General features: G+C 43.6%; 1 protein-coding gene and 1 pseudogene across 3 annotated transcripts in view; one reads left to right on the top strand and one right to left on the bottom strand.

The window, feature by feature from the left end:
* Nup133 (nuclear pore complex protein Nup133) overlaps positions 1-20543 on the bottom strand; it is a 49788-nt gene extending 29245 nt beyond the window's left edge. Inside the window, exons 1-3 of one of the 2 annotated variants that reach the window (XM_077400499.1) lie at positions 19331-20543; positions 15130-15276; positions 14181-14359 (exon numbers count right to left, since the gene is read on the bottom strand). In XM_077400499.1, coding sequence (XP_077256625.1) covers positions 14181-14215 — 35 coding nt within the window. In that variant the 5' untranslated portion in view covers positions 14216-14359; positions 15130-15276; positions 19331-20543. Of the gene's footprint in view, positions 1-14180; positions 14360-15129; positions 15277-15384; positions 16024-19330 lie in introns of those variants that run through there. The other variant, XM_077400498.1, reaches the window with a different exon arrangement.
* Positions 20544-22542: 1999 nt separating this feature from the next.
* Positions 22543-24062, top strand: LOC143894335 (uncharacterized; annotated as a pseudogene). Its single transcript, XR_013256062.1, has 6 exons — positions 22543-22704; positions 22795-22980; positions 23199-23292; positions 23416-23661; positions 23759-23853; positions 23898-24062. The product of XR_013256062.1 is annotated as an uncharacterized LOC143894335 (transcript).
* The last annotated feature ends 3786 nt before the right edge of the window (positions 24063-27848 follow it).

Genomic DNA, 27848 nt, shown 5'->3' with positions numbered 1-27848 from the left:
AATTAAGCATAGGCTGAGGGTCGATAACGACAATTAAGCGACCGTAAATGTCGAGTGGCTCACGCATCCGTCGGCGGCGGCTGATCCTTGATCCAGGGAAGCAGCACGAGCTTGCACAGCGGGTGCACGAGCTCTGAGATGGATGTCCGAATCGTTGCAACGCGGACCACGCCGTCGTCCCCTGGGTGCAGTCTCACGATCCGGGCGAGAGGCCATCGACTCGGTGGAGTGTTCTCGGAGCGTACAAGGCACAAGGCTCCCACGTCCGGAACGTCCTCGGTTTTGTGCCACTTTGGCCGGGCTGTCATCCCGTGGATATATTCACGCGACCATCGAGACCAGAAGTGATCGCGCATTTTCTGAATGTGCTGCCACCGGGATAACGTGCCGTCGGCAGTCTCCTCGAGTGAAGGCTCGGGCACGGCCAGCAGCGGGGCGCCGATCAGGAAATGCCCCGGTGTGAGTGCGGAAATATCGTCCGGGTCGTCAGATAAAGCCTGGAGCGGTCGTGAATTCAGGCAGGCTTCGACTTGTGCGAGGAACGTGGACATTTCCTCGAAAGTGAGTGTGCTCTCTCCGATGACTCGTCGCAGGTGATGTTTCGTGGATTTCACCGCTGCCTCCCAAAGTCCGCCGAAGTGTGGTGCGGCAGGCGGATTGAAATGCCATTTCACACCTTCGGAGGTGACAGAATGTGCGATGCGACGGCCGTCGGCGGATGACGCGCGGAACAGGTCTTGGAGAACTCGGTCAGCGCCGACGAAGTTGGTGCCACAGTCCGAGTAAATCTCCTCGCAGAGGCCTCGACGTGCTGTGAAGCGACGGAATGCAGCCAGAAATGCATCCGTCGTATAATCGGAGACCATGTCGAGATGCACGACCTTGGAGCTGAGGCAGACGAACACGGCGATGAATGCCTTGTGGGCCTTGTGCCCTCGTCCCCGGCTCGTGCGGATGAGAATGGGGCCGGAGTAGTCCAAGCCGGTCCGGAGGAACGGGCGCGCTGGAGTGACTCGTCCTCGAGGAAGATTTCCCATGGGCGGCTGCGGTGTGGCCGTTCGCCATCGCGTGCACGTGACGCACCGATGCAGCATCTGCTTGACCACGGTCCGACCTTGAGGGATCCAGAATCGAAGGCGGAGGAGCCCGAAAGTGAGCTGCACTCCCCCGTGCAGCGTTCGACGGTGGCAGGAGTCGATCAACAATCGAGTGAGCCACGAAGATGATGGGACGATCATTGGGTGCTTCTTATCGTGAGGTAGCGGAGCGTGCTTCAAGCGTCCTCCTGCTCGTAACACGCCGTGGTCATCCAGGAATGGATTTAAGTGCACCAGTGAGCTCCTCAGTGGTACAGTGCGGTTGAAGGCGACTGCGGTGACTTCGGCGGCGTAGTGCAACCCTTGCACCACGCGGAGCCACAGAAACAGTGTCTCATCTATCTCTTCAGGTTGAAGCGTGAGCGTCGTGCGGGCGACGGAGTGTCGCCAGCGAGAGCACCAGGCCGTGACTCTCAGTAGCCGGTGCAGGGATGAGAACCTGAGTAGCATGTCAGGCTCGACTTCAACCTTCTCAGTGGCGGCTTGCACCACGACTCGTTGTTCGGGCATCTGATCTGCGGGTAGCTCGGAGTCCTCGTTCAGCCAGTGAGAGGGGTCCTCCTGGAGCCAGGCTGGACCCGTCCACCACAAGGGGTGGTGCAGTAGCTCACTTGGTGCGATCCCCCTGGAGGCGCAGTCGGCAGGATTGTCCCGTCCTGGGACGTGTCGCCATTGAGCGTCGGGAATCTGCGTCTGGATGTGAGCTACGCGGTTTGCGACGAAGGTCTTCCAGCGGGAGGAGTGCCCTCGAATCCACTGCAGTGTGGTCTTAGAGTCTGACCAGAGGAAGACAGGTGCTGTGGACAGACTTAAAGTGTTGCGATAGTGCTTTGCGAGATTCGAAAGTGGCGCGGCGGCACACAGTTCGAGGCGCGCCAGTGTCACTTGCTTCACCGGTGCCACTTTGGTCTTGGCGGCCAGGATGTGTACAGCCTGGAAGTTGTCTGAGGAGACGCGGAGGTACACGACGGCGGCATATCCTCGTTCGGATGCGTCGGCGAAGCCGTGTAGTTCCAAGTGCTGGTTCTCGGTGCCAGTGCCGAGCTAGCGATTCACGCGGAGGCCTTCGAGCAAAGGGAGTTCCTTGAAGAGGAGCTCCCAGCGGTGAGCGTCGGCGGAAGGGAGCGGAGTATCCCAATCCAGCTGCTGCAGCCATGCAGATTGAATTAATATCTTGGCGCGGATTATGACCGGAGCGAGCCATCCCAGTGGGTCAAAGAGACGTGCGGTTTCCGCGAGGACGCGTCGTTTCGTGTACTGGGTGATCGTGCGTAGGTGTATCGCGAACGCGAAGCTGTCCTCGCTCGGGTACCAGAGGAGACCTAACGTGGTCTGACTTTCGTTCTGCCAAGAGTGCGGTTCTTGGAACAGACGGTGTTCCCGGGGAATACCTTCTAGAGCTTTCTTGCAATTGGACGACCACTTCCGAAGCGGAAACCCGCCCGCCATGCAAAGTTCGCGAAGTTCAGTCTGTAACGCGATCGCGCCGGGTATTGTGTCCGTCCCCGTCTGGACATCGTCGACGTAACGGTCCTTGAGCAGTGCGACGGCGCCTTGCGGATATCGCGCTTTTTCGTCGTTAGCCAACTGAATAAGTGACCGGATCGCGAGAAACGGTGAACACGCGAGGCCGTACGTCACCGTGTTCAGGAGTAGTTCGCGCAGTAGCTCGGTCACCTTTCGTCTCCATAAGATTCGCTGGAATCCGCGGTCTTCAGGGTGCACGAGGATTTAGCGATACATCTGTTTGATGTCCGACACGAGTGCTACGCGGTACCGGCGCCAACGCGAGATCACGTCGGCAAGCGCGGGCAAGAGATTAGCTCCAACGTGTAAGTAAGCGTTCAACGATTCACCGGACTTCGTGCGTTGCGACCCGTTGAACACCACTCTGAGCTTGGTGGTGGAGCTGGCCTCCTTGAATACTCCGTGGTGTGGTAAGTAGCACTTCCCGGTGGTGTTGTCTTCGGATCTGCTCACCTCCGTCATATGTTGCAGGTCTTCATACTCCTGCATGAAGGCTCGGTAGAGCTCACCGAACCGCGAGTCCTGGTCGCATCGTCGCTCCATGGTGGACAGCAGGCGCTCCGCCGGCTTGCGAGTCTCAGCCAGGCTCGTTGGAATTTTCCGGAACGGGAGTCTCACGACGTACCGTCCGGTGGCCGTACGTTCGTGGGTGCGCACGAAGATCTCCTCGCATTCTTCCTCTTCGGGCGTGAGAGCGGCGGGAGCGGAGACGTCAGTTTCCTGCTCCCAGAAGCGGCGCACTAGATTGACTAGCTCGTGGTCGGCAGTGCATTGAAGTGAACTGCGGTGCCCTTCTGTTGCACCACAGCCCCCCGAGAGGATCCAACCGAGGACCGTCTTCTGCGCGATGGGCGCTTCAGGCCCGCCCTTGCGGATACCGTCTTCGAAAATAATGGAGCAGACTTCCGCTCCGAGGAGTATCTCGACTGGATCGTTATCCAGGAACTGCGGGTCGGCCAGAGGAAGTCCCTGAATGTGTGGCCACGCTGGAGCGTGCCTCGTGGTCGAGCCCTGATACAGCGAAAGACGCGGCAGAACGAACGCGACGGCGGAGATTGTGGACCCGGTCGTGATGGAGGTGATGCTCACCGTCACCTTCCCGCGGGTCGATCCCGATTTTGAGCCGCCGATCCCGAAGATTGACACGACGGAGTACGATCGTTTAAGGCGGAGCTGCTGAGCCAGAGATTCTGAGATAATCGATACTTCAGATCCCTGGTCGATTAGAGCTCTCACTGCGTGAGGATCTCCTAGGCGGTCGGCGACCATCACCCGCGCGGTTGCCAGAAGAACGGCCTTGCTATCTTCGTCTTGACGCACTGCGGATAGTGCGCTGACTTCTGCGGGTTTTGGCTCCACGGGTTTCGGCGCGGAGACTTGAGCCTCGTGAAGCATTGTATGGTGCCGAGATTTGCACGTCAGGCACGTTTTTGACGATTGGCACTTCGCGATCATGTGATTACCGAGGCAGTTGTAGCACAGCCAATTAGTCTCGACGAAAGATTTACGCTCATTGGCTGGCTTGGCCTTGAAATCATTGCAAGTCATTAGGGTGTGCTTTTCCTTGCACAACTCGCACTGTGGATCGAAGCTACGTTTCGCGGCGTGAGTTTTTGCGGATCGTGTCTCTGTGGCTTTCGTCGCGGGTTTCGGTTTCGCGGCATTAAGTGTCAGTATGCGCTTGGTCATGAAGTCCGTGAGTGCCGTGTGATCCGGTGGATTGATGGAGTCGCAGATGGAGGACTCCCACTCGAGACGCGTACGCGGATCAAAGAGCTCGACCACGAGGTGGTTGAAGAGGTCCATCCCGTGGGACTCGATAGGCCGGTCGATGCTCTCCTGCGCGTTAACAGCGGCCGTCGCGGCGTTGGAAATTCGGCTAAGTTCATCGGCGGTATCTCCCTTCATCTTAGCGACGGCGGTGAACGTTGCAAAGTTGGAGCGTATCAACTCCCTTTTATTTTCGTAATGCTTGTCTAAGATCGCCCATGCGCGTTCGTAATTGTCTCCGGTCACGTTTAACGATCGAATTAATTTTTTAGCTGTGCCTTTCACGCACGACCGAAGGTAGTGGAAGCGCTCGACGTTTGAAATGGCTGAGTTTTTGCCGATGACCGACTGGAAGAGGTCACGAAACGACGGCCAGTCTTCATACGCGCCTGAGAAATCGCGCAGCGTAATGCGGGGCAACGAGGTCTTAGGAGAGTGTTCGTTGTTCTGCTCCGGCCCGGTTGGCACTCTGGACGTCGCGGGTTTTAATTTATTCGCGAGACCGGTAAGCAGACTATGCTGATGCACGTAAGTGTTCTCAACAGTGTCGACAAAACCTGTTTTAGCGTACTCACTCTCGTTGTAGAGTTGCCCGTAACATGCCCGAATGAGATCATGGTTTGACTCGAATTTTGCCCACAGATCGTCGATAATGCGGATGCGGGTGCTCACAGCGTCGAGGGTGAGCTTATCTGCACCCAGCTTCCGGAGGTTGTCCATGGAACGGGAGATGCGGCCGTGGATGTCGTCTGACTGCTCAGCAAGGCGCTTTGATCCAGGCTCATGGCTGCGGTCGTTCTTTGCTGATGCACTCCCGAATTCGCGGTTGCCGGTATTATCCGGCTCAAAGGACCAAAATGTTCGAGAGCCCGCGGTAGCGCGAGATAGCGCGCGGTAGAGGACGACCACAAAAGAAACGGAGAGGAACAGCAAGTACAGGAATACAAAGTTTAATGTTCAATATGTACACTTATTTACACGAGTTTCCCTTTCAGGCAAAATGCCGTGAGCGCGCACAGAGTCTAGCACGGCGAAAGCGGCGATATAGCAATTAAGCATGCGAGTGCGTCAAGCGGTGATGAGCGGTAAAGCAAAGCGGTTGTATAGAAATACTAGCGGTGTTCTGTGATCTGCGAGCGAAAATCGATTCCGCGGCGCAGCGGCGGTCCTTTTAACTGCTCCGAGGCGAAACTCCCTCCCTGCAGATTTCTCAGAATTTCGGGAGGGTGATTGGCCGTCGGAGTTCCGCGTCATGGGGCTGACGTCACCGGTTTCACGTGGTGACCCGACGGGATCGTCACCTGTTTTCGAGTGCTTTGTGTATAGCATGGATCGTTCCTTTATTCTGGCGTTGTTGTTTGACTTTATTATTGATAACAATGTTAAAGTTTCTAGAAGCTAATCCCGAAAGATCCATGCTATACCGAATATTTCCGTGACAATTCTTGAGCGGCATTTCACGCGAATATTAATTTACTCGATTTACTGCAAGCGTGCATGTGCTGACATGCAGCCGAACGCGACTTCGTCGCGATGCTAAATTTTGCGATCTCAAACAACTACTGCTTTTCTTCGATTAGAATAAAAAATTGAATCATGAAGAATTACACAGAGGTAACAGTACAAAATACAAATATTTTATTAAAATATTTAAACCCAACAAGGGAATACAAAGTATTTAAATACAAAGTTATAGTATGTTATTTTAAAAAATTTAATCGCATTGCAAAGAACTTACAGAAGGGTAACAAGTACAAAAAATAAAATATTTTATAAAAATACATAAATTTTCTTGTCGAAAAACTTGGCGCTGCTAGACCTCAAAAATTGGTTAAGTCAGCCTGGTGGTTAATGTTGAGAGGCGAGTGCGGGGTGGGAGATTGCTTGTGTGGTGTGTGTGTGGTGTGTGATGTGTGTGCTGGTTGTGTGTGGTCGTGTGTGTGTGTGTGTTTGTGTTGTGTCGTGGTGTGTTGTGGTGTGTGTGTGTGTGTGCTGTGTCGTGTGATGTGTGTGTGTGTGTGTGTGTGTGTGTGTGTTGTTGTGTGTTGATGAGTGTGTGTGTGTTGTGTGTGGTGTGTGTGTGTGTGTTGTGTGTGTGTGTTGATGCTGTGGTGTTGGTGTGTGTGTGGTGCTGTGTGTGTGTGTATGGTGTGTGTGTGTCGGTGTGGGTGTGTTTGTTGTTGTGTGTGTGTGGGTGTGTGTGGTTTGGGGTGTGTGTGGGTGTGGTGGGTGTGTGGGTGGTGTGTGTGTGTGGTGTGTGTGTGTGTGGTGGGGGTGTGTGGTGTGGTGTGTTGTGTGGGGTTGTGTGTGGGTGTGTGGGTGTTGTTGTGAGGGTTGGTGTGGGGTGTGTTGTGTGGGGTTTTTGTGGGTTGTTGTGTGTGTGTGGTGTGTGTGTGTGTGTGTGTGGGGGTGGGGTGGGTGGGGTGTGTTGTGGTTGGGTGTGTGTGTGGTGTGCGGTGGGGGGTGTGTGTGTTGTTGGTTGTTTGTGTGGGTGTGTGTGTGTGTGTGTGTGTGTTGTGGGTGTGTGTTGTGTGTGTGTGTGTGTGTGTGTGTGGGGTGTGTGTGGTGTGTGTGTGTGGGTGTGTGGTGGTGTGTGGTGGTGTGTGTGTGTGTTTGTGGTGTGGTTTGGGTTGTGTGTGTGGGTGTGGATTGTGGGGGGGTGTGTGTGTGTGTGTGTGTGTGTGTGTGTGTGTGTGTGTGTGTGTGTGTGTGTGGTGTGTGTCGTGTGCTGTGTGGTGTGTGTGTGTGTGTGTGTTGCTGTGGTGTGATGTGTGTGTGGTGTGTGGTGGTGTGTGTGTGTGTGTGTGTGTAGTGTGGTGTGTGTGTGTTGTGTGGTGTGTGTGGTGTGTGTGTGTGTGTGTGTGTGTGTGCGCGTGGTGTGTGTGTGTGTGTGTGTGTTGTGTGTGGTGTGTGTGATGTGTGTGTGTGGTGTGTGTGTGGTGTGTGTGTGTGGTGTTGTGTGTGTGTGTGTGTGTGTGTGTGCTTGTGTGTGTGTGTGTGTGTTGGTGTGTGTGTGGTGTGTGGGTGTGTGTGTGTGTGTGGTGTGTGTGTGCTGTGTGTGTGTGTGTGGATGGTGTGTGGTGTGTGTGTGTGTGTGTGTGGGGCTGGGTGTGTGTGTGTGTGTGTGTGTGTGATGTGTGTGGAGTGTGTGATGTGTGTGGTGTGTGTGTGTGTGTGTGTGTTGTGGTGTGGGTGTGTGGTGATGTTGTGTGTTGTGTGTGGGTGTGTTGGGTGTGTGTGTGTGTGTGTGTGTTGTGTGTGTGTGTGTGGGTTGGGGGTGTGTGTGGGTTGTGTGGTTGTGTGCTGTGGGTGGTGGGTGTGTGTGTGTGTAGGGGTGTGTGGGTGTTTGTGGGGGGTGTGTGTGGTGTGTGTGTTTGTGTGTGTGGGTTGTGTGTGGGTTGGTGTTGGGTTTGTGTGTGGTGTGGTGGGGGTTTGGTGGTGTGTGTTGTGTGTGGGGGTTGTGTGTTGTGTGTGTGTGTGGTGTGTGTGGTGGGTGTGTGTGGGGGTGTTGTGGGTGTGGTGTTGTTGTGTGTGGGTGTGTGGGGGGGTGTGTTGTGTTGTGGGGGTTGGTGGTGTGTGTGTGGTTGGTTTGTGTGTGGGGGGGTGTGTGGGTGTTTTGTGGGTGGTGTGGTGTGGTGTGTGAGGTGTGTGTGGGTTTGTGTGTGGTGTGTTGGGGTGGTGGGGTGGGGGTGTGTGTGGGGTGTGTGTGTGTGTGGGTGTGTGGGGTGGGTTGGTTTGTGTGTGTGTGTGGTGTGTGTTGTGTGTGTGGGTGTGTGTGTGGTTGTGGTGTGGGTGTTGGTGGTGTGTGGGTGTGTGGGTGTGTTGTGTGGGTGGTGTGTGTGTGTGGTGTGGTGTGGTGTGTGGGTGTGTGGTGTGTTGTGTGTGGGTGTGGTGTGGGGGGGTGTGTGTTGTGTGGTTGGGTTGGTGGGTTGTGTTTTGTTTTTTTTGGGGGGGTTTTTTTGGGTGTGGTGTGTGTGGTGGGGTGGTGTGTGTTGTGGGGGTGGTGTGGGGTGGTGTGTGTGTGTGTTGTGTTGGGGGGTGTGGGGGTGTTTTTTGGGGTGTGGGGTGTGGGGGTTGTGGGTGTGTGTGTGTGGAATTTTGGTGTGTGTGTTGTGTGGGTGTGTGGTGTGTGTGTGGTTGGTGTTTTGGGTGTGTGGTGGTTGGTGTGGGTGTGTTGTGTGGGGGTGTTGTGTGTGTGTGTGTGTGTGTGTGTGTGTGTTGTGTGTGTGTGTGTGTGTGTGGTGTGTGTGTGTGTGTGTTGTGTGTGTGTGTGTGGTGTGTGTGGACGGTGAATAATGCGGCTTATTATTAAGTTATAGGATAAGTTAGGATAAGTTTAGATTTTTAAAGCGATAGAATTAAAAAGTATAGAATAAGTATTAGAATAAGTAATATCTACATTTTGTAAAAGGTCTCTCTCTCTCTCTCTCTCTCTCTCTCTCTCTCTCTCTCTCTTCTCCTCTCTCTCTCTCTCTCTCTCTTTCTCTCTCTCTAGCAGCGCCAAGTTTTTTGACAAGAAAAATTTATGTATTTTAATAAAATATTTTTATTTTTTGTACTGTTACCTCTGTAATTCTTTGCGATGCGATTAAATTTTTTAAAATACATATATAAACTTTGTATTTAAATACCTTGTATTCCCTTGTTGGGTTTAAATATTTTAATAAAATATTTGTATTTTGTACTGTTACCTCTGTGTAATTCTTCATGATTCAATTTTTTATTCTAATCAAAGAAAAGCAGTAGTAATATTATACCTCGAAAAAACCTAGGTAACAAGTGGTAGACGTAATCTTTGTATCTCAAAAAATACACTGAGAAAAAAAATTGTTAATCTCAAGAAATATTTAGTTCAATACGTTCAACTAAACATTTTAGTTAGTTAACTAAATATTAGTTGTTTCAACAATTTATTTTGTTTTTTTAATCAAGAATTAATTAATTCAACTAATGTTTAGTTAACTAACTAAAATGTTTAGTTGAACGTATCGGACTAAATATTTCTTGGGATTGACAAATTTTTTTTCTCAGTGTATGTTCTCTGTAATTGGCGCTGTAATTTAAAAAGAGATATCATTTCTTTTTTGTAATTGTAATAATAGATCACTTGAAGCGCGACTCATTTTTTGATAAAGTAACGTAATTTTGTGATGTGTATCACTTGAGTAATAATTTTTTGGAAATAAAAATAATACTGCTTAGGTTTTTTCGAGATTTTTGGAGATACAAAGATTACGTCCACCACTTGTTACTTAGGTTTTTTCGAGGTATAATACTACTACTTTGTTTTTTTTTAAGTGAAGATACTACTGTTTAGGTTTTTTCGAGATTTTTCAAGATACAAAGATTTCGTCTACCACTTCTTACTTAGATTTTTTTAAGGTATAATACTACCACTGTTTTTTTTTCGAGGTAACAACATATACACTACTATGCGTGTACTTGGCGCCTTTCTTTACCTTTTTTTAAAAAAAGGTAATTTTGTACAGATATCACGCCTTTTTGTAGTATTACGCATTGTATAAACAGTATGTACAGAGTGTTATTTCGAGGTATAATACTACCACTTTGTTTTTTTCGAGGTTTTAATTTACTTCTTATATTACGTCTTATATTACTTAATTTACTTCTTATATTACTTATATTAATTACTTTTTACTTATGTAATTATATAAAAAATAAATATATATAACTTACTTGTCTTGTTACAATTTCTCCTGCTCCGCAATAAAGAAACGTATATGTAAATATAATAAGAACATTTAACGCCAAGCAACATGCTTATAGGACACTCGTGCCATTTATCTCTTAATCAGTAATCATCTGAATAATATATCTCGCTAATTAGTAAAACACAAATTGATATAAGTTGAACATATAATAGTTCATAGACTCACACAAGTTATATTGCATAAATATACATTTCAAACATAAAGAAACAAGTAAGAATTAAAATAATTTTAGCCAAATAAATATATTACAATTTCTCTCTACAACTAATTTTGCATGTGAATATCTTAATGGGGACAAAAAAAATGATTTGAAAATATTCTTTATCAATTCTTGTACAGACTGCGGAGAGAGTATTACAAGATACATATGGTGCAACAATAAAAGTAAAGTTTTATGGAAATGCACCTATCGGATTCTACAAATATGGTGCTAAAATATTTTATTTCTTAGCCAAACATATGGATGGAGATATCATCAACAATAACGTATAACGTAAAATACCAGTGGTTGGATCATGAAGAATTAGAAAAAGTATTACCTCCTGGAGTACAACAGAGTATTTTACAATTTATGTTTACGTAAAGAATAATAATAATAATATAAAATATTGAACTCATTCTTTGATCTCTTATTATTAATATTGTCTATTATTACCGTAATATTAACATTATAGTTAAAGAAATATTTAAAATAATTGCAAATACAAAATAATAGATATAACGGACGAGAGGATCAAACCTTCTTGAATTAGAGACGGTTTGTCTATCTTCGTTCTCTACGCCTAGTGCCTTTGGAAGCGGAGCAGCTCCTCCGGTCATTAAAACTAAGAACATTTTCTTTGCTTTTGCGCTATTCGGAAAATCGACAACCACACCGCCATAAAAGCCAGCTTTTGTGGCTTGTGCCGTGATTAATTCATCAACCTGTTCACCGTTCTCTGGAGATAGAATTGTAACACTGCTCTTGCGCTTCTTGACAGGCATGCATACAACGTTGAGAAGAAACGATATAAACGTTTTTTAGGATTGTGCGAAGTTTTGCTTGCATAGCACAACCACTGAAGCGCAGAAATACTGACAGCCCCATCAAACGTACCAGCTTTAAATGGCAATCTTTGACCTATATCTCCCAAAATTAAGTCACCATCTAATTCTCTTTCAACAGCTACGTCTAAAAATAATGTGTTAATATGATTATATATCAAGATAGATATATATATATATATATATATACCGTCGCGGCGCCCCGCCGCCGTCACAAGGCGCGGAATTTCGCGCCCACGGACCAACGACGAGATCTCCAGGGGTCGTATTCGCTCTGTGCGTTTGGTTGGAGGGGATAGCACGAGCTACGAAAGCGCTCGGGTGAGAGAATAGTGAACTCAGGGTGGAATATTTTCCTATTCAACTAGACGTATTATTATTAAAAATGGGTCATCGTAGTTGTTGCGTCATTTTTTACTTTTTATTACTGACATTTTTTAAAGCAATATTTAATTAACAGTAGTTATTATTTATTGTTTTCTGATATAAAAAATAGGAGTTTCAGTAATTAAAGTGACATAAATACCGCTGTGCAGTCAACCTTCAATTATACAATCATAGATTATGCGCGTATAGCAATTTTTACTTACCGAAATTATTAACAGTAAAATGTAAAAAAATACACTGCATCTATTGCACAAAAAGCTTTGGTAAAATAATCAACATATAATAATAAACATCTCTTATCTCATCGTTGTTTCCACTTTTATTGCATGGCGATAGCGGTAGATGGCGCTGAAACGCACGGAGCGAATATAATCGCGTTTCCGCATTCTGATTACCGTCTTTTGTTTTTTTATGCAATGTAATACGTGCGGCACCTCATCCACACCACGGCAAACCTTCGAGGGAGTACTTGGCAAAAAAAATCAAGGACGATCGATAACCAAGGAGGGGTGGCAAACGCGGAAGCAGCAGAGATCGCGGGCTGGCGAGAGCAACGCGGCAGGCGGGCGGCTAGTGCGGCAGCGACGGACGAGGCCGCCGACAGCGGGGCCCCAAGCGCTTGGGTAAACACCCGGCTTCAGCAAATGATTTCCATAAGACACCGACCCACGGGGTGGCTGGCCACCGCCCCAGGGTCAAACCGGAGGCACACCGGCACGAGCGAAGTTCCGTCCGCCGCTAAGGACAAAATTTGAGGAGTCGTACGCCGCCGAGGGACCGTTGCCCGCCCCCAAAGGACCTCGTATCGACAGCACTGCGCCGGGACACCGCGGGCTTGCAAGCTCGCGCCCGATTGGCTCGCGCGCCCCTCAGGAAGGGGTACCGTATCGATTCCGCAATCGAGCGGGTTTAGCGTTTCACTCTCTGGTCGTCCGTCGGCGAGATAATACGTTTTGCTAAGATACGCGATAGCTACCCCGAGTCAGGCATTTCGATCTTTATCTGACGGATCGAGGATCGTTGGTGGAAGGTGACGGCGAGGAGCCCAGGAGGAGACGTATCACCGGTGAGGTTGCCCGTAAATCGCGAGATGTAATGCCACGACACCGCCCTCCGGTGCACGCTTTCGCTCGGGATAACGCATGTTAAGATCGAGTGTAATTTCGCGATCGATAACGAGAGCGAAGGGCCTCGGGATGGTATCGTGGCTGCAGAACCGTGGTACAAGCGTTATGGCGAATCCCTGGAGATCGCGATAGGCGTTAATGAGTTCGATATCGCGCGCATATTGCGTGTTCTCGCGACCTTGGGGTACGGCCGCATACGGGCCGGTACGTCGTAAATTGCGTTACCGTTTCTTTGCGTCGGGAAATTCTTGTGTTCGAGCGTCGGGGTTAGCGTGTCGATGCGGGTTCGGATCTCGTTATTACGGGTCGATTGCGTAAGGTTTGCTCTCGCGTTGAGAACCTTGCGTCCGGTATTACTTGCGTTACGTCCTATGGCGTCCCTGTTCGCGATCACCTCGAATTTGGCGTTGGGATGTCGATGGCATTATTAATGGCGGCCGAAGGTCATTCCCGCCGATTGATTACTTATGTTAGACTGTACTCGCGTTAAGAAATTACCGGCGTTCACACGTTTCGTGCGTTTAGATGTTACTTGCGTAGTTCTTCATGGCGTTCTGTATAGTTATTAGCGCTATCGCGACTCTATTATTTCGCGTTGACCGGTATTCCGCATCCATTGGAAAACCGCATTAATCCAGTATTTTGCCTTAGTTATCGTATTCTTTGCCTGGTTAAATGACTCGGCGCCTCCCCGTTGCGCCCGAGCAGAATCATTCGCGTCAGGTTAAGACACCGTGGCGACAGAGTTTTTGTACGGTTCCGGACGTGGTCTTCACGCAATCCAAGCGTGACGTACCATTATTTCGCGACATTTTACGTTGAACCTCACTCTTATTAGTGATATTAAGTGTAGTATTCTTGCGTATTATAACTTTCGACTCGAATTATTAATTATTTGAGAATAGCGCCTTCAGCGTGTTTATTAGAGACTCAATTAATACTCCGTGGGTGTCTCGCGTCCGCTTTAATATTATTTCGGTTAGATGAATCCAGGCACCCCGCCACCGGCTATTCTTGATTTAGTTATTGAATGTATCATGTGTTTGATCGAAGCCGGATGGATAAACGTTGTTATATTCTCGACAACCAGTACTCAATAAATGTTATTTTCTTTGTAATCTGACTGAGTATAAAATTAACGTGTCACCCCGCCGAATATCGCGCCGCCCTTCATTAACCCCGCCCGTGATTAGGTCAAGCTAGCCGATTCCACGCACCTCCCCACTTCGTTTTGCGTCTCGTTTAGGTTTTCGCGATTTCGTGGACGCGAAGTTACGCGTCTGGCGCCCAACATTCGAAACATTTCGTGGAGTATCGGAGGTGCGAGGAAATCACTGGAGAGGCCAACCATCCCGCTCTCCTAAATCCTTTTGATCCGGCCCACGTCCCGGAGCGGTTCGGGAGTGCAAAAAGGTCGTGACAATGCATATGTTACATATGCTGTAAAAAAATATTTTTAAAATATAACTGTATCGCACCATAATTAAAATACTTACCAAGCATAGCTGAAGAGATGTCCACACCTATCCATACGTGTCCCTGATCTTCCAATACACTGCCACTGAGCCCTGACCCACAACCAATATCCAAAAGCAAGCAGCTCTGATCTTCAAGTAGCACAAGAGGTTCTATAGCACGTTCACACATCTGTACTTGGATTTCTGTTATACGAGAGCTGCAAAAACATGGATTTTATTATGAAGATATAGTAAATATCTAGGTAAATCGTATAAAAATTTCATATAGACATACCCATCTTTCTACAACTAATTTTGCATGTGAATATCTTAATGGGGACAAAAAAATAATTTGAAAATATTCTTTATCAATTCTTTTACAGACTGCGGAAAGAGTATTACAAGATACATGTGGTGCAACAATAAACTTGAAGTTTTATGGAAATGCACCTATCGAATCCTACAAATACAAATATCCTAAGAAGCTTTGCGAGCAAGAAAGTTATGGTGCTAAAATATTTTATTTCTTAGCCAAACATATGGATGGAGATATCAATAATAACATAAAATACCAGTGGTTGGATCATGAAGAATTAGGAAAAGTATTACCTACTGGAGTACAACAGAGTATTTCACAATTTATGTTTACGTAAAGAATATAAAATAAAATATAAAATATTGAACTCATTCTTTGATCTCTTATTAATATTGTCTATTATTACCGTAATATTAACATTATAAAGGACTCCTAATATCCTTTTTAAAGGAAAATATTCCGATGATTATCATGTTTGATATTCTTTAACAAAAAAATTTTTAGTTACTAAAGAAAATATTTTATGCATATATTATTTTTAAGTAGTAGATTGATTTTGTAGAAACAGACAAAAATTAATTAGATCAATTTTATCAATTTTTTTATTTATAATATAAAAAAAATTATTAAAATAGTGTTTTTTATATTATATATTAACGAAGTATATCTTACAATTAGAATCTCCCGGGTCTCTTTCGTCCAGTATATTTGGAGTCATCTCTAACTTCTTTTCCTTGCCGGCGCTGCCTTTCTTTCTTCTCTAAAATCCAGTCCCTACTTTTCTTCAATGATTTACCCTTGGCTTTCTTTATGTATTCCCTATGTACAAAAAAATTATCACAATTATTGGAAGGTGAAATAGAGAAATATTTAAAATAATTGCAAATTACAAAATAATAGATATAACGGACAACGAGAGGATCAAACCTTCTTGAATTAGCGACGGTTTGTCTATCTTCGTTCTCTACGCCTAGTGCTTTTGGAAGCGGAGCTAGCAGCTCCGGTCATTAAAACCAAGACCATTTTATTTGCTTTTGCGCTATTCGGAAAATTGACAACTACACCGCCATAAAAGCCAGCTTTTGTGACTTGTGCTGTAATTAATTCAACAACCTGTTTACGTGTCAGTCGTCACTTTCTGCCAAGCGTAGAGAACCTTCTTTTCCGGCAGCGATGGTAACACGATGTAGGGATACGAAATCTCCAGATAAGCACGAAGCAATTCAATTCAGTATATCGCCGGCACGATTACGGTGTTACTGCCGTTTCGCGTACGCGCGTATGCGCGCGTTGTCGCACCTTACCTCGCGACGCGTAATAAAGAGTCACACGGTCGGGCGCGCGTACTACCGTATCTCTCGATCGATCGAGATAGGTTAACTGATCAGATGATGAACTGACTGACAGGACAGCGCTCTAAACGAACGCACTGTCTGCACTGCACTGCACTGCGATACTAACGCCGCTAGCCGCCAGTGTCGAAAAAGTGAAAGTAACGTTTCTGATTATGACGTCATCATATAAAACGTCGGCGTTAGAAGTAGAAGAAGAAGAAAAAAAAGTATCTTAAAAAAATTTTTTCACATTTGGACTTTGCGTCGCAATATCTCCGCTCGTAGGGCACGGAGCGGAATATTATAAGAGAAACCCTCCCTAATTGGACCCCAAGCTATCGATCAAGCCTACTTAGAACTTGATCCGTTCACTCGTTATCGAGATCTGAACATCTCGAGTACTCGCAACCCGTCACGTCGCGTAAAAGAGTCACGGTCGGTCTCGCTCCGCGTGTACTTGGCGCGAGACACTACCCTGTCTCTTGATAATTTTGCTCGGCTTTAGATAGTACTCTGCTCGCATACGCCACGGCTTGATCTTGACCTATCTTTCCCTGTGACAGTATGGCTCCTGTTGCGTAATCTGACGCGTCGGTCGTTACTACAAATTCTTGGGAGAAATCCGGGTATTTCAATACCGGTGCTGTGGTTAGTTTTTCTTTAAGTATTGCAAATGCGTTTTGTTGTTCTGCGTTCCACTCGAATTTGATATCTTTTCTGGTCATTTTTGTGAGTGGCTTGGCGATTGCTGAAAAATCTTTAATAAATCTTCGATAATATCCGGCTAATCCTACGAAAGCCTGGATGTCCTTTACTTTTGTTGGTCTCGGGAAGCTTTTTACTGCTTCTAATTTTGAAGGGTCTGGTGAGACTCCGTTTTCTGTTATTACATGTCCGAGATACGTCACTTCTTTCCGAAGGAATTCGCACTTATCGGGCTGTAATTTCCAATTATAGTTTCTCAGTCTTTTTGGCACTTCAATTAATCTCTTATTGTGCTCTTGTAAACTTGCTCCGTATACTATTATATCGTCTAGATAGACTAAGCATTGTAATCCTACTAGTCCTGCTAAAACGGCTATTATTGTTCGTTGAAATGTTGCTGGGGCATTTTTCAGTCCAAAAGGCATTCGATTATACTCGTAATGTCTGTATTGTGTCGAGAACGCTGTTTTTTCTTTATCTTCTTCTTCCATCGGGATTTGATGATATCCCGAGGCGAGGTCTAGCGTGGTAAAATATTTTGCTTTTCCCAGTTGGTCTAGGATATCGGTTATGTTTGGCAATGGGATGGAATCTCCCTCCGTTAGGTCGTTCACAAACCGAAAATCTATTACCACTCTCAGTTTTAATTTTCCTGATGCGTCTCTTTTCTTCGGTACTACTAGCAACGGCGCATTCCACGGGCTCGTGCTAGGTCTAATAATTCCGTTTTTTAACATCTTTTTCATTTGTCTATTCACTTCTTCCTTGTGCTTTTCTGGCAAACGGTACGGTCGGACGTTGACCAGTACGCTGCCCGCCTTCGTGGTAATATCTTATGCGCGACGATATCAGTGCATGTCAGTGGTTCTCCTTCCACGTGCAATACATAGCTGTAATCTCTGCAAATTTCCATAATGGTTTTCTTTTCTTCTTCGTTTAAGTGTTGCGTGCGTATCAATTTTTCGACTTTTTCGCTACGCGTCATTGTTTCTTCTGCTTTGTTTACTTGGTTTATTTCTATCTCTTTTGCTTCTTCTTGCTCTAACTCTTCTAATGTTACTTGCGGCATTAGCTTTCGACTGTCTTCTTCGTCGTATTTAGTATGCTTGCCGGACATAGAAAGTTTTCTGGCATCACTAGGCAATTTCCTATAAACACTCCTGGCATTGTCTCTTCTGCCTGTATTATTCCTAGTGAATTTTTATCGGTCGCGACTTGTACTATTGTCTCGCTTCGCGGTTTCAAAACCATTTTCTTATACGGGTATAATTTTAATGTGCTATTTCCTATGCGTATTGAGCTCGATTTGTAACTATATGACGCTCGATGTTTCTTTATAAAATCTACGCCTAGTATTCCGTCGTATTCTATCGGAAAATCATCCTTGACGACATATATCCTGTGCTTGATCTTTCTATCTTTCAAGTCAATAGTTGCTGTAAATTTTCCAATCGTATGGGCTTTATGACCTGTTACTCCTGTAAGGGCCATTTTATCCTCTTTTATCATTGTTTTGCCTTTCAAATGTTTTACTTTTATTATTGATACGGCCGCTCCGGTATCAAACAGTAAATTTAGTTTTTCGCGCTTCGTTTCTCGCATGGGCAGAGTGATTAAGTCCAGCCCTGCATGCTTTCGCGGCTTGTTCGTCATGTGTGACACCTGATACTCTAACGCCGGTCGGCGCTGCTTTGTGTCCTCTTTGTCTTCCTCATCGCTATTCGCGGCTGAATTACTGTCCTTTTTTCTCGGGCTATTCGTTTTCGGATAAAAATTTTTATTTTGTCCTCGCGGATTATTAGGTTTGTTGTGATTCGTCCTTTCTTTATTTGGTCGACCATTTAACAGCCAACATTCTTCGCGCATGTGTCCTGCTTTCTTGCAATAATTGCAGATTTTATCTATCGCGTTTACGCGGGGTGTCCTATCGGGTTTCGGTAAGGAAAAACGGTTCGCATATCTATTGGTACGACATTCCCTTCCGAGGTGCCCGTATTTTCCGCATTTTTGGCATTGTAATATCGATCGGTTATCGCGCGGTTGCGGCGAGTACGCATAATTATTTTTGGGACGCGGCGTTCAGGATTCGCCGTTTCTAGTTGATTTACACGATCTTGTAAGTTGCGGATTCCGTTTAATATCTCGTCGAGAATGGAATCTCTATCGTCCCGCGGCGGTCCGGCCCGTGCGGGTATCCGGTTACGGTGATTCGCCGGGGTGCCTCTTTGTGATAGCACTCGATTAAGACGGTTTATTTCTTCGTCTATTTCCTCTGGGGTTATCGGCGCGTTGTCATTTACGTTATTCGCGTCGTGGTTGCTATTTGTTGCTTCCGCCATCTCGATTACGTTCACGTGTCTCGGGGCAGAATAATACTCTTGCGGGTCAAATACGCTGCTGTCATACGAGGTCAATGAGAACTCTCGTCTGTGTGTTCGCCTACTGGTCGTACTGTCCGCGTCTTCGGATTGTGCGTGCGCGTGTGAGGGGTGGAGTCTATTTTCGTCGGGGCAGTTATTTTGTCCTATTACTCTCGCGTCTAAAATTATAACGGAATCGTCGAATTGGGATTCGCGTTTGATTACGCTGTTCGGGTATAATTCCGGTTCTGATTCGCTTTCGCTTGAGTAGTACGCGTCTAAATTTCTACGCACAGTTTAGCGATTGTCGCTTACGACTTCTTCGGTCGTTTGCACGGGGCTTAACGGTCTATTTCTACGCGCTCGTCGTGACGTCTCGCTATGGAGCCACGATTGGTTTAGTTCCGCAGGTGAATTTTCGTTTCCCGACATCTACGGTGATTGCGCTTTACATAATTTGCTTAGTCAACTTACATTACGGTCGCTAGTCGCATGTTGCTGGTCGGTGCTTGTGCCGCCTTATCTGTCGGTGAGCCTCCGTTGAGGTAGGTCGGTGCCTTCTCAGGTTACGCTGCTCGCTTGTCCCTCGTCGGCCGCTACCGTGTTGTCCGTTGCTTTTAAATCTGGCTGCCGTGTCTCCGTTGAGGATGTTGCACTGCCTCACTGATTCACTTATTTTTCTGTTTCAGTTGCCGTTCCTGTCTTCCTGCCACTGGATCCCTCACGCTGCCACCATTTTGTTGTGCCCCTTTTTGGGTACACTAGGATTCGATTGTTCCAAGGAGGAGGCGGGATGGGTGACTGATAGGACACTCCTCGATAAACGGCACTTCGAATAAAGAATACTTTAATTGAATCTGCTTTACAGTTATTGCGTACAAGAATGCCCGTTACTGATCTGCTCCCTGACTCCGATTGCCCTGTCGTCTCCTCTGGTCGCTTCCTTTTGAGTCCTCGTCCTGTCCTTCGATATCGCTGAGTTGCTCGATCGTGTGTAGTCCGATCGCGCAACTTATCTCTTGCTGATTCGGCTTTGCGTAATTCTTTCGGGCTTTCGCGGTCGCGTTCCCTATTGTTATTCTCGGTCTTTCTTAATACTATTCTTATTTTATTATTACATTAATTGGGGCCGCAACACAATGATGACTTTGGGGCTTGAATATAACAATGATGACTATCATGAGGTTATCGTCTGAATTGAAAGATGACGTTGATTGATGGAGTAAACATATAAATATCAGGCAAAGAATCAAATAAGGAAATTTGACTCACAATCAGCTGTAACATTTGAAATATTTTTGGATATGCGTCTTCTGCAGGCTGAGAAGCATATTGTAACGACGAGCATAGAGTCAATATGGTTACTGGAATGAGGGCGAACGAGATCAGCATATTAATTATCTGAAATTATTGGTTTTGTTTTAAAATGTTTCGCTAAGAAGTTGAGAGACTGTGATGTCTTATTGAGAATAGGCAACACCACAGCTATCGCTTATTTTAACAAAAAAAAAGAAAAAGGAAAAAAAAGTGTTAGATAGTTAGATATCCGAAGTTAGCAGAAATTACTAAAGAATCTGGCAACGGTGCAAAAATAGAAATTTATGAATATTCGTTAACTAAATAGCTTCTAAAGATAACATTGAAGAAGATATTGAGTCGCGAAGACTGGAGGCCGAGACAGAATTTACGCTGGTACAATCAGTTTTCTACTAAATAGTCTCAAGTTTGGAAATCCAAAAAATGTTATTTTCGCTACCAGAACGAACACGAACATACAGCTCATGAAAAAGGGTCCTGGGTCAAGTTGAAATTGACGCCTTTACCACCAGCTGGAAGAAATATTTCTTCTCATGCCTTTTCCCCTTTTTTCAAATGTTTTGCGTACTTTTGAAAAAATTAGAATTGAAAGAAGTAGAGGGATCCTAGTAGTTCCGCGTTGGCCAACTCAGGCTTGGTTTTCAGTGTACATACCCATGCTTGAGTTATCACCAATTTGTTTCAAATCTAATGTTAATTTGTTACAATCCTCGAACAGGGAACCTCATTTCCCTTGATCGAGGATTACTCTGGTTGCAGGAATTATATCAGGAGTGCACTCCAATTAAACGAGACACCGACAAAATCTACAGATATTATTTCATTACTTAGTGAATCATCGCTAGAGCAATACAATATTGATTTGAAGAAAGGGCGGAGATTCCGCGGCGCCAATCAGTCTGACCTTATCAGATTACAGTGCCCATGGTCTTGAGGTTTTTGACTATACAGTATAAAGATGGTGCGTCATACGGAACCTTAAATTGTTTCCGATCAGCTATCGGGAAGATCCAAGGGTCCAGTCTTGCAGACGACTCCAGAATCAAGGTTTGTTTTTAAAGGTATAGCTAAGTTGAAGCCTCCTAGAGTCAAATGCAATTGTACGTGGGATCCGAAGATAATCTTAGAATATCTAGATAAACTAAATTGAAATAATCTTTGTATATAAAAAAAAAGTTAGTCACTCTACTGGCTCTGGTCACAGGCCATTGTATGCAGACGTTGGCCTTGATAGATATAAGAAATATTATGGTAAATGAAGATAAATACAAGATCAAAATTTCGGAGAACATAAAAGCTTCGAGACCCGGAAAAGTTCAACAAAATCTGATAATACCATTTCTTTATTGAAAGTAACTCGTTAATATGTCCAGCGACTGCATCAACTATTTATGTAAAAAAGAACCAAAGCTCTTGAAATGAAGAAAATAGACTCTTTGTTGCGATAAAAAAGCCTAACAAAGTAGTACGAAGTCAAGCTCTAAGTCGATGAATATAGTTTGTCTTATGTAATAACGGGCTAGATACTTCTAAGTTCAGTGCTATAGCACAAGACATGCATTAACATCTGCCGTTGAACGCAGTGGTTTCAATGATTTAATTCTTAAAGCCGCCGGATGAACTATAAAATCCCAAACCCTTACCAGATATCATAACCGTCCACTTATTGCAGACAATAAGTCGTATGTATTGGCAATTTTGAACAAAAAAAAATTAAGATAGATAAATAATAAAACTAATGTCATTAATAGTAATATTATAATAATATTAATCAGGAAATATGTCTATAAATAGACGAATGTTACTGATAAATGTTTCGGGCGTGAAATCAGTGCTGTAAAAGACTTTGAACAGCTAATACAATTTGATCTCGGGGAAGAGGCGCGAAATACAATTGTATGATTAAACAAACTTACCTGTAAGTGAAGTTCTATCATAATTGTATGAAGCGCCTCTTCCGAAGAGATCAATCCCTCCCAGTATATAAATACTCCTTAATTCTCAATACATAAATCCGAGAATTTTTCCCCAAGAAGCACTTTAAATACGAATGAGCGACACGCCAACCATGATGGACAACGTACGATAGTTTTATACTTGGAATATTGTGGCGACATCGGTAGATATATATCTAGGTATATATCTACCGATCTAGGTAGATATATATCTAGAAGATACTACAATTTGATCTCTTCGGAAGAGGCGCTTCATACAATTATGATAGAACTTCACTTACAGGTAAGTTATCGTAAGAGGTTACATTTCTTTTTTTACTTTCCAAGTAACACGCAATAGTCAAAATGATGTGAATTTTACGTCAGTGTGTGTGACCATTGCGTGTTAAATATATATTAATAGATATAATAGATTATATGGTCGATTATTTCACACAGCATCCGCATGTTGCTACGGGAAAATTTAAAAGTCTCCATGGACATGATGATTTAAGAGGATCTTGGGAACAATTAGTAGCGGATCTGAACCAAATGGCAAAAGGTGTAAAAACCAAAGATGTGAAGTCGTGGAAATCGGTGAGTAAAGTAAATTTTTTACTTAAAAAATTGTGCGTGAAGTACTACTGTAGTACTGTAGGAGTAATTGTCTAGAGATATTTCTTTTAGACGTGGCAAGACAACAAAACCGCAGTCTCTCAAAAAGTTGCAAAAATTTGAGCCAATCGAGCTGCAACAGGAAATTTCACCGGTCCACCCTTGAAATTAACGGAGCGAGAAATAAAGATTTTAGGAATAATAGGATTTGATTACGTCGAAGGAGTTCAATGTCCTGATGCTTTCCCGGAGGAACAGGCAAGTATAATTGATTATATACAACAATAATAACAATCTTAATAATGTAAAGAATAATGAAAATCAGTGTACCAGTTAGTGTTGTTTCATTCAGCTAGAAAGTTGACGTTTTAACCGTAGTCAAAAAGTAGAAAACATTTTTTTGATTGTGTAAGATAATTGAAAATAATATTGAGTAGTAAATAAAACATTGTTTGACTCTTGAATATTGATTTTAGCCAGAAGTAATTGAATTACTTGCTGAGGGGCAGGAAGGAATTTTAGACAATGTTCCTATCTTAATAACAACACGAAACATCAATGACAATACTGGTTAGTAGTTACATTTTACTTAACATATATACTGCACATGAATCATCGTCATATGAAGATGTGTTCATCAGTATTGCCCCAGAAATAACTAATTGCAGCACTGGTTACACTGTTTTGTTCTAGATTTTGAATTAATAATAAATCCCGGGACAACAGAAGGTGACATTAATGTTTCTGAGGCATCTTTGCAGGCAGTTAATTTAGAGATAAAAGAGTCACAGGAAAGAGAACTACCAATGGCAGAATCACAAGTAGTGGAATCACAAGCGGGAGAAATGCAGGCACTCGAATCCCAGGCAAGAGAATCACAAGCAACACTTCCGGGGACTTGTAGCAGAATACAGAGATCTACTTACGTCCCACGGAGGGGTGAGCGGTGCTATAAATGCCCACTTTCTTGTAATAAGTGTATTAACGTACAAGACCTAAGACATTTTATGTATGCAAAGTTTCTTTTACTTTTAAGGCCGTGAAAGATTAGGTACGCAGTTGTTGAATGCGAGGGAAGATTTTGCCACACTAGCCGAACGTCAAATTACGTGTATATGGAGGTAAAATATTGTACTTAACTTTTCGAATCAAAAGCGTTATTTTTCTTTATACAGATGTTCGCCAAAGCGATGGAAAAAATAGCCGAGAATGAGCAAGAACGAAATGAATTACTACGTACTTTGGTAGATAATAAAAAAGCCCGAGAACAAACTTACTTTGAGTTGACTTCAATTATAAAAGACTGTGTTAAAACTTTAAGGCGGGAATAGACTAAATATTATTATGATATATGTATTTCTACAACGACTGAAGATGTGATATGAAATGTGCCAAAGCTGTTTTTATTTTATAATAGTGCTTATAATATTTTTAGTTTTTTATATATCATTTTTTTCAACGGAGATAGTTTTTTTTATTGAATTGTTATGTAGTCGTTTGGAAATTAAGTTCCTGTTTGTCAGTATACAGCACTGCCTGAAGTGTTTATTGTACGTACTCTGAGTTACTTCTTTAGTTTAAAATAGCGTTATATAAAGCATTATTATATTACTCACGTAAACTCTGTCTAAAGTATGATTTATTTTAATGTCTCTATTAATGCTACAAAATTCATTTATTTAATTAATGTTAAAACTATTACTTTTGTTATACATTAAAAGTAAATACGTACATCATTGTATGTGTATAAAATTTATTACATGTGTGTGATCAAATATGTATATAAATAAATAAAAATTTTGGAAACATAAATGGCATTGAATTTATGCAGTGACTGATGCAATCAATCACTATTACTCATCTTAAGCACGTTCTTAATTTTCTGCGTCACGGAAATTGGAAAATCTCTCCCGCATTCACTGAATTCTCTTAGCCAAAGCGCGTGGCTCTCTTTCAAGTACTGCACCTTCATTGTCATTCATAAGACCAGCATTTCCATTTTGATGATGATCAGCAGCTATCGGTTCTTGGAATTCGTCAAAAGGTAAACGGTGTTCAATTCTCATATTATGAAGTGTTGCACATGCATTTACTATTTTGGCAGCTAATGACGGTTCATACATGAACACACGTTGATAGGAAAGGCATCTCCATACGGATTTGAAGACACCAAAGAAACGTTCAACAACATTTCTTGCCTTGCAAAGCTGCTGTGTGTATTGGAATTGTTGGGTGTTTTCGGGAAAATCGGCCAAGGGTCATGAGCCACGGTTCCAATGCATATCCAGCATCACTTAATGAAAAATATAAAGATGCATATTTTTAAATATATTATAATATTTTAGTTTTTGTGACAAAGTATTTCAAAGTGCAAGTATATCCATTTAATGAGACTGACCAATCAGCCAGGTTCTCCGTTCCCCTCTTCTGTAATGAAATTCCATGGCACGACGAATCGGTGATGTGCTCCAGATGTATGCATCATTTCGTGCACCTGGATATCTCGCATTGATATTAAGCAACTTCATATCTGGGTCAACAATAGCTTGCACGTTCAGGGAATGGTTACCATGATGATTAACGAAGGCTTCTTTGTGTTCATGAGGGGCTAAGATATGAACAAAAGTGCAATCTATAGCACCTATGGCACCTTCGAATGGCTGTGCAGCAACTGAGAACTTTTCACGTGCTCGCTGCCGATCTATTTCGGTCATTGGGAATTTTACCCATCTACGCAACAACCGCTGATTGATCGCATTTGTCACAGCATAGAGGCAACGACTTGTTGCTGTCTGGCTAACATTTAATTTAACTTGATTACCAACACTTCTTTGATAGCTGCCTTGCGCGTAGAATTGTATAGCAATCAATACTTTTATTTCTGGCGTTATGCCGGTAATTTGTTCGCTTTGTAAATTAGCCCGTATCTCATTTGTTATGTGGATCACAAGTTCTGGAGTAAGGCGAAAATAGTTGATAAATTCATTTCGTGGGAGCTGAAACGGATTCTGAGCATCTCTCAGATGTCTTCTCTTTACATGCCGTTTTAATCGATGTATCCTTTCTTGCAGCAGTATTAAGTTTTACGTTAAATACTCAAGAGCCATATTCACTGCAAATGATTTAAGAAAATATAACATATACCCAGATTGTGTCAACTAAGGGTTTATTCCGTTTCACGCATAATGCATCATCCTTGTTATTCACCGAATGTTAAAAAAAGATTAATGATATGCATATCATGATGCGCATCATGCGTGACACGAAATGCACCTTATGCTACATATAATGCAAAAGTTCTGTCCTGATACTGCGGCCTTTTATTGCTTTTTATTTTTGAAGGAAATAATATTAAATAATGAACGCATGTAAAAATAACAATTATATCTCATATAATAATTAATATTATTACATGTGATAAAAAATATACACAATAAAGGAAATAATTGAAATAAATACTTCTAATTTTACACGGTTTTAATAAAGATTGCAAGCAGCGGTTGAAACGCTGATGATTTTATACAAATAAGAATTTGTGATTGGAATATGAAAAGAAGTTAGACAATTTTATTTCAGCAAGACATAATTAACGATAAATGGTTATAAAATATTGAGATATGGGTAGGTACACATAAACTATTACTACGTTTACGCGAACGTTACTTCTGTAGTAACTTACGATAATTCCTTCGCATAAACAAGATTTTGTAGTAACTTACGATAATTTACTCCGCGTAAACGAGTGAATTATATTAAGTTACTACAGAAGTAACGCTCGCGTAAACATATTGTTACAGAATCTCGTTACCAACCGACATGGAAGCGAAATTGCTGCGCCAGATAGTTCTTGCAGGTATGGCGGATCTAAAAGAGGATCAGGATAAGGCCAAGTGGAAACATGCTTTAGAGATTAAGTATGGTGTGTTATTAATTATCATCGATAATTAAGACACCTATTGAATGCAACCTCTCCATTTTGAACCATCTTTCAGAACACTATCAGAAATGGAGGAACCTGTGTTCATGCATTCTTCGTGCGTTCTACGGAAAATCAGTCCGGAATAGGTGGTTTATAAAGAAGTGTACGAAACGAATAAGATGTATATGCGAAGGTGTCACGGCGATAAAACCCGAATGATTGCCGAAATTCGCTTCCACGCTATGCCATCTTAGTGAACCATTGGTTGATCCACCGCCAAGGTATTTTTATCACAATTGTTGCTTTATAATGTTTTTCCTATTTATTTATAAAGATATTAATCTTCATTATGATCGAATATTATTCTCATTTATAGATATAATCAAGGAACCGGGAAGATCATTTGCCGCGTGTCTGGTACATTTGGAAAGGCCGGATGGGCACTACCATCGATGGATATAGAGCATCTGTGGACGGGGTAAAATAGTTCGCGTATTTCTTTTTGGAGGGTCAAGTGTACCCTAAGCTGAAACGATTTGTTCCGTCGCTGCTGACGACACCTGGGACCATCACCAAGTCATAGGCCAGGTAAATCGTTATTCTATCTCCTTTCGAATTTACGTTGATTCATCGAATAGATTACATCAATTCAATACGATTTTTTCAGGTTTATACCACGCACTCAAGCAATAGTACAAACGCTGCAGTCGCAGGGAGTCGTGTCCAAATACAAACTGCTAGAAATCTGGGGTTTGGATGAAAAATGTGAGATTTTAATTTATAAAATAATATTTAGATATTATCATAAAGTAGACTTCTATACAATACTAGACTGCTGACAGGCATCTCGGCCGTGATGCTTGCCGCCATGTTGGTTTTAGTCAAGATATGCTATACTACAGATTCTATACAAGTGGTTTTATACAAGATTTCTATACAATAGTCTGGCATATACAGAATGTCCAAAAGAAAGGGTTTAATACTACAGGAGTAGTGGTTCGATTTCGGCATTTAAGTACGGTACACGTTGAAGGCATGACTTACAAACTTATTGATAACATGTACCAATATTTAACACAAAAACATTCGCCTGCTTCGTTATGTACTGTAATAACGAATGCAGATAAACGCACATCATGAGCAACTGAACACCCGATAGTGACTTATTGTTAATTCAATATGGCCGCACCCTTCACTAACACTTGCA

Source organism: Temnothorax americanus, unplaced genomic scaffold (genome assembly GCF_048541705.1).
Source record: "Temnothorax americanus isolate GAGA-0224 unplaced genomic scaffold, ASM4854170v1 Scaffold136, whole genome shotgun sequence".
NCBI lineage: Eukaryota > Metazoa > Arthropoda > Insecta > Hymenoptera > Formicidae > Temnothorax > Temnothorax americanus.
Note: the sequence above shows the minus strand (reverse complement) of the source record. Positions and strands in the feature narration are given on the sequence as shown.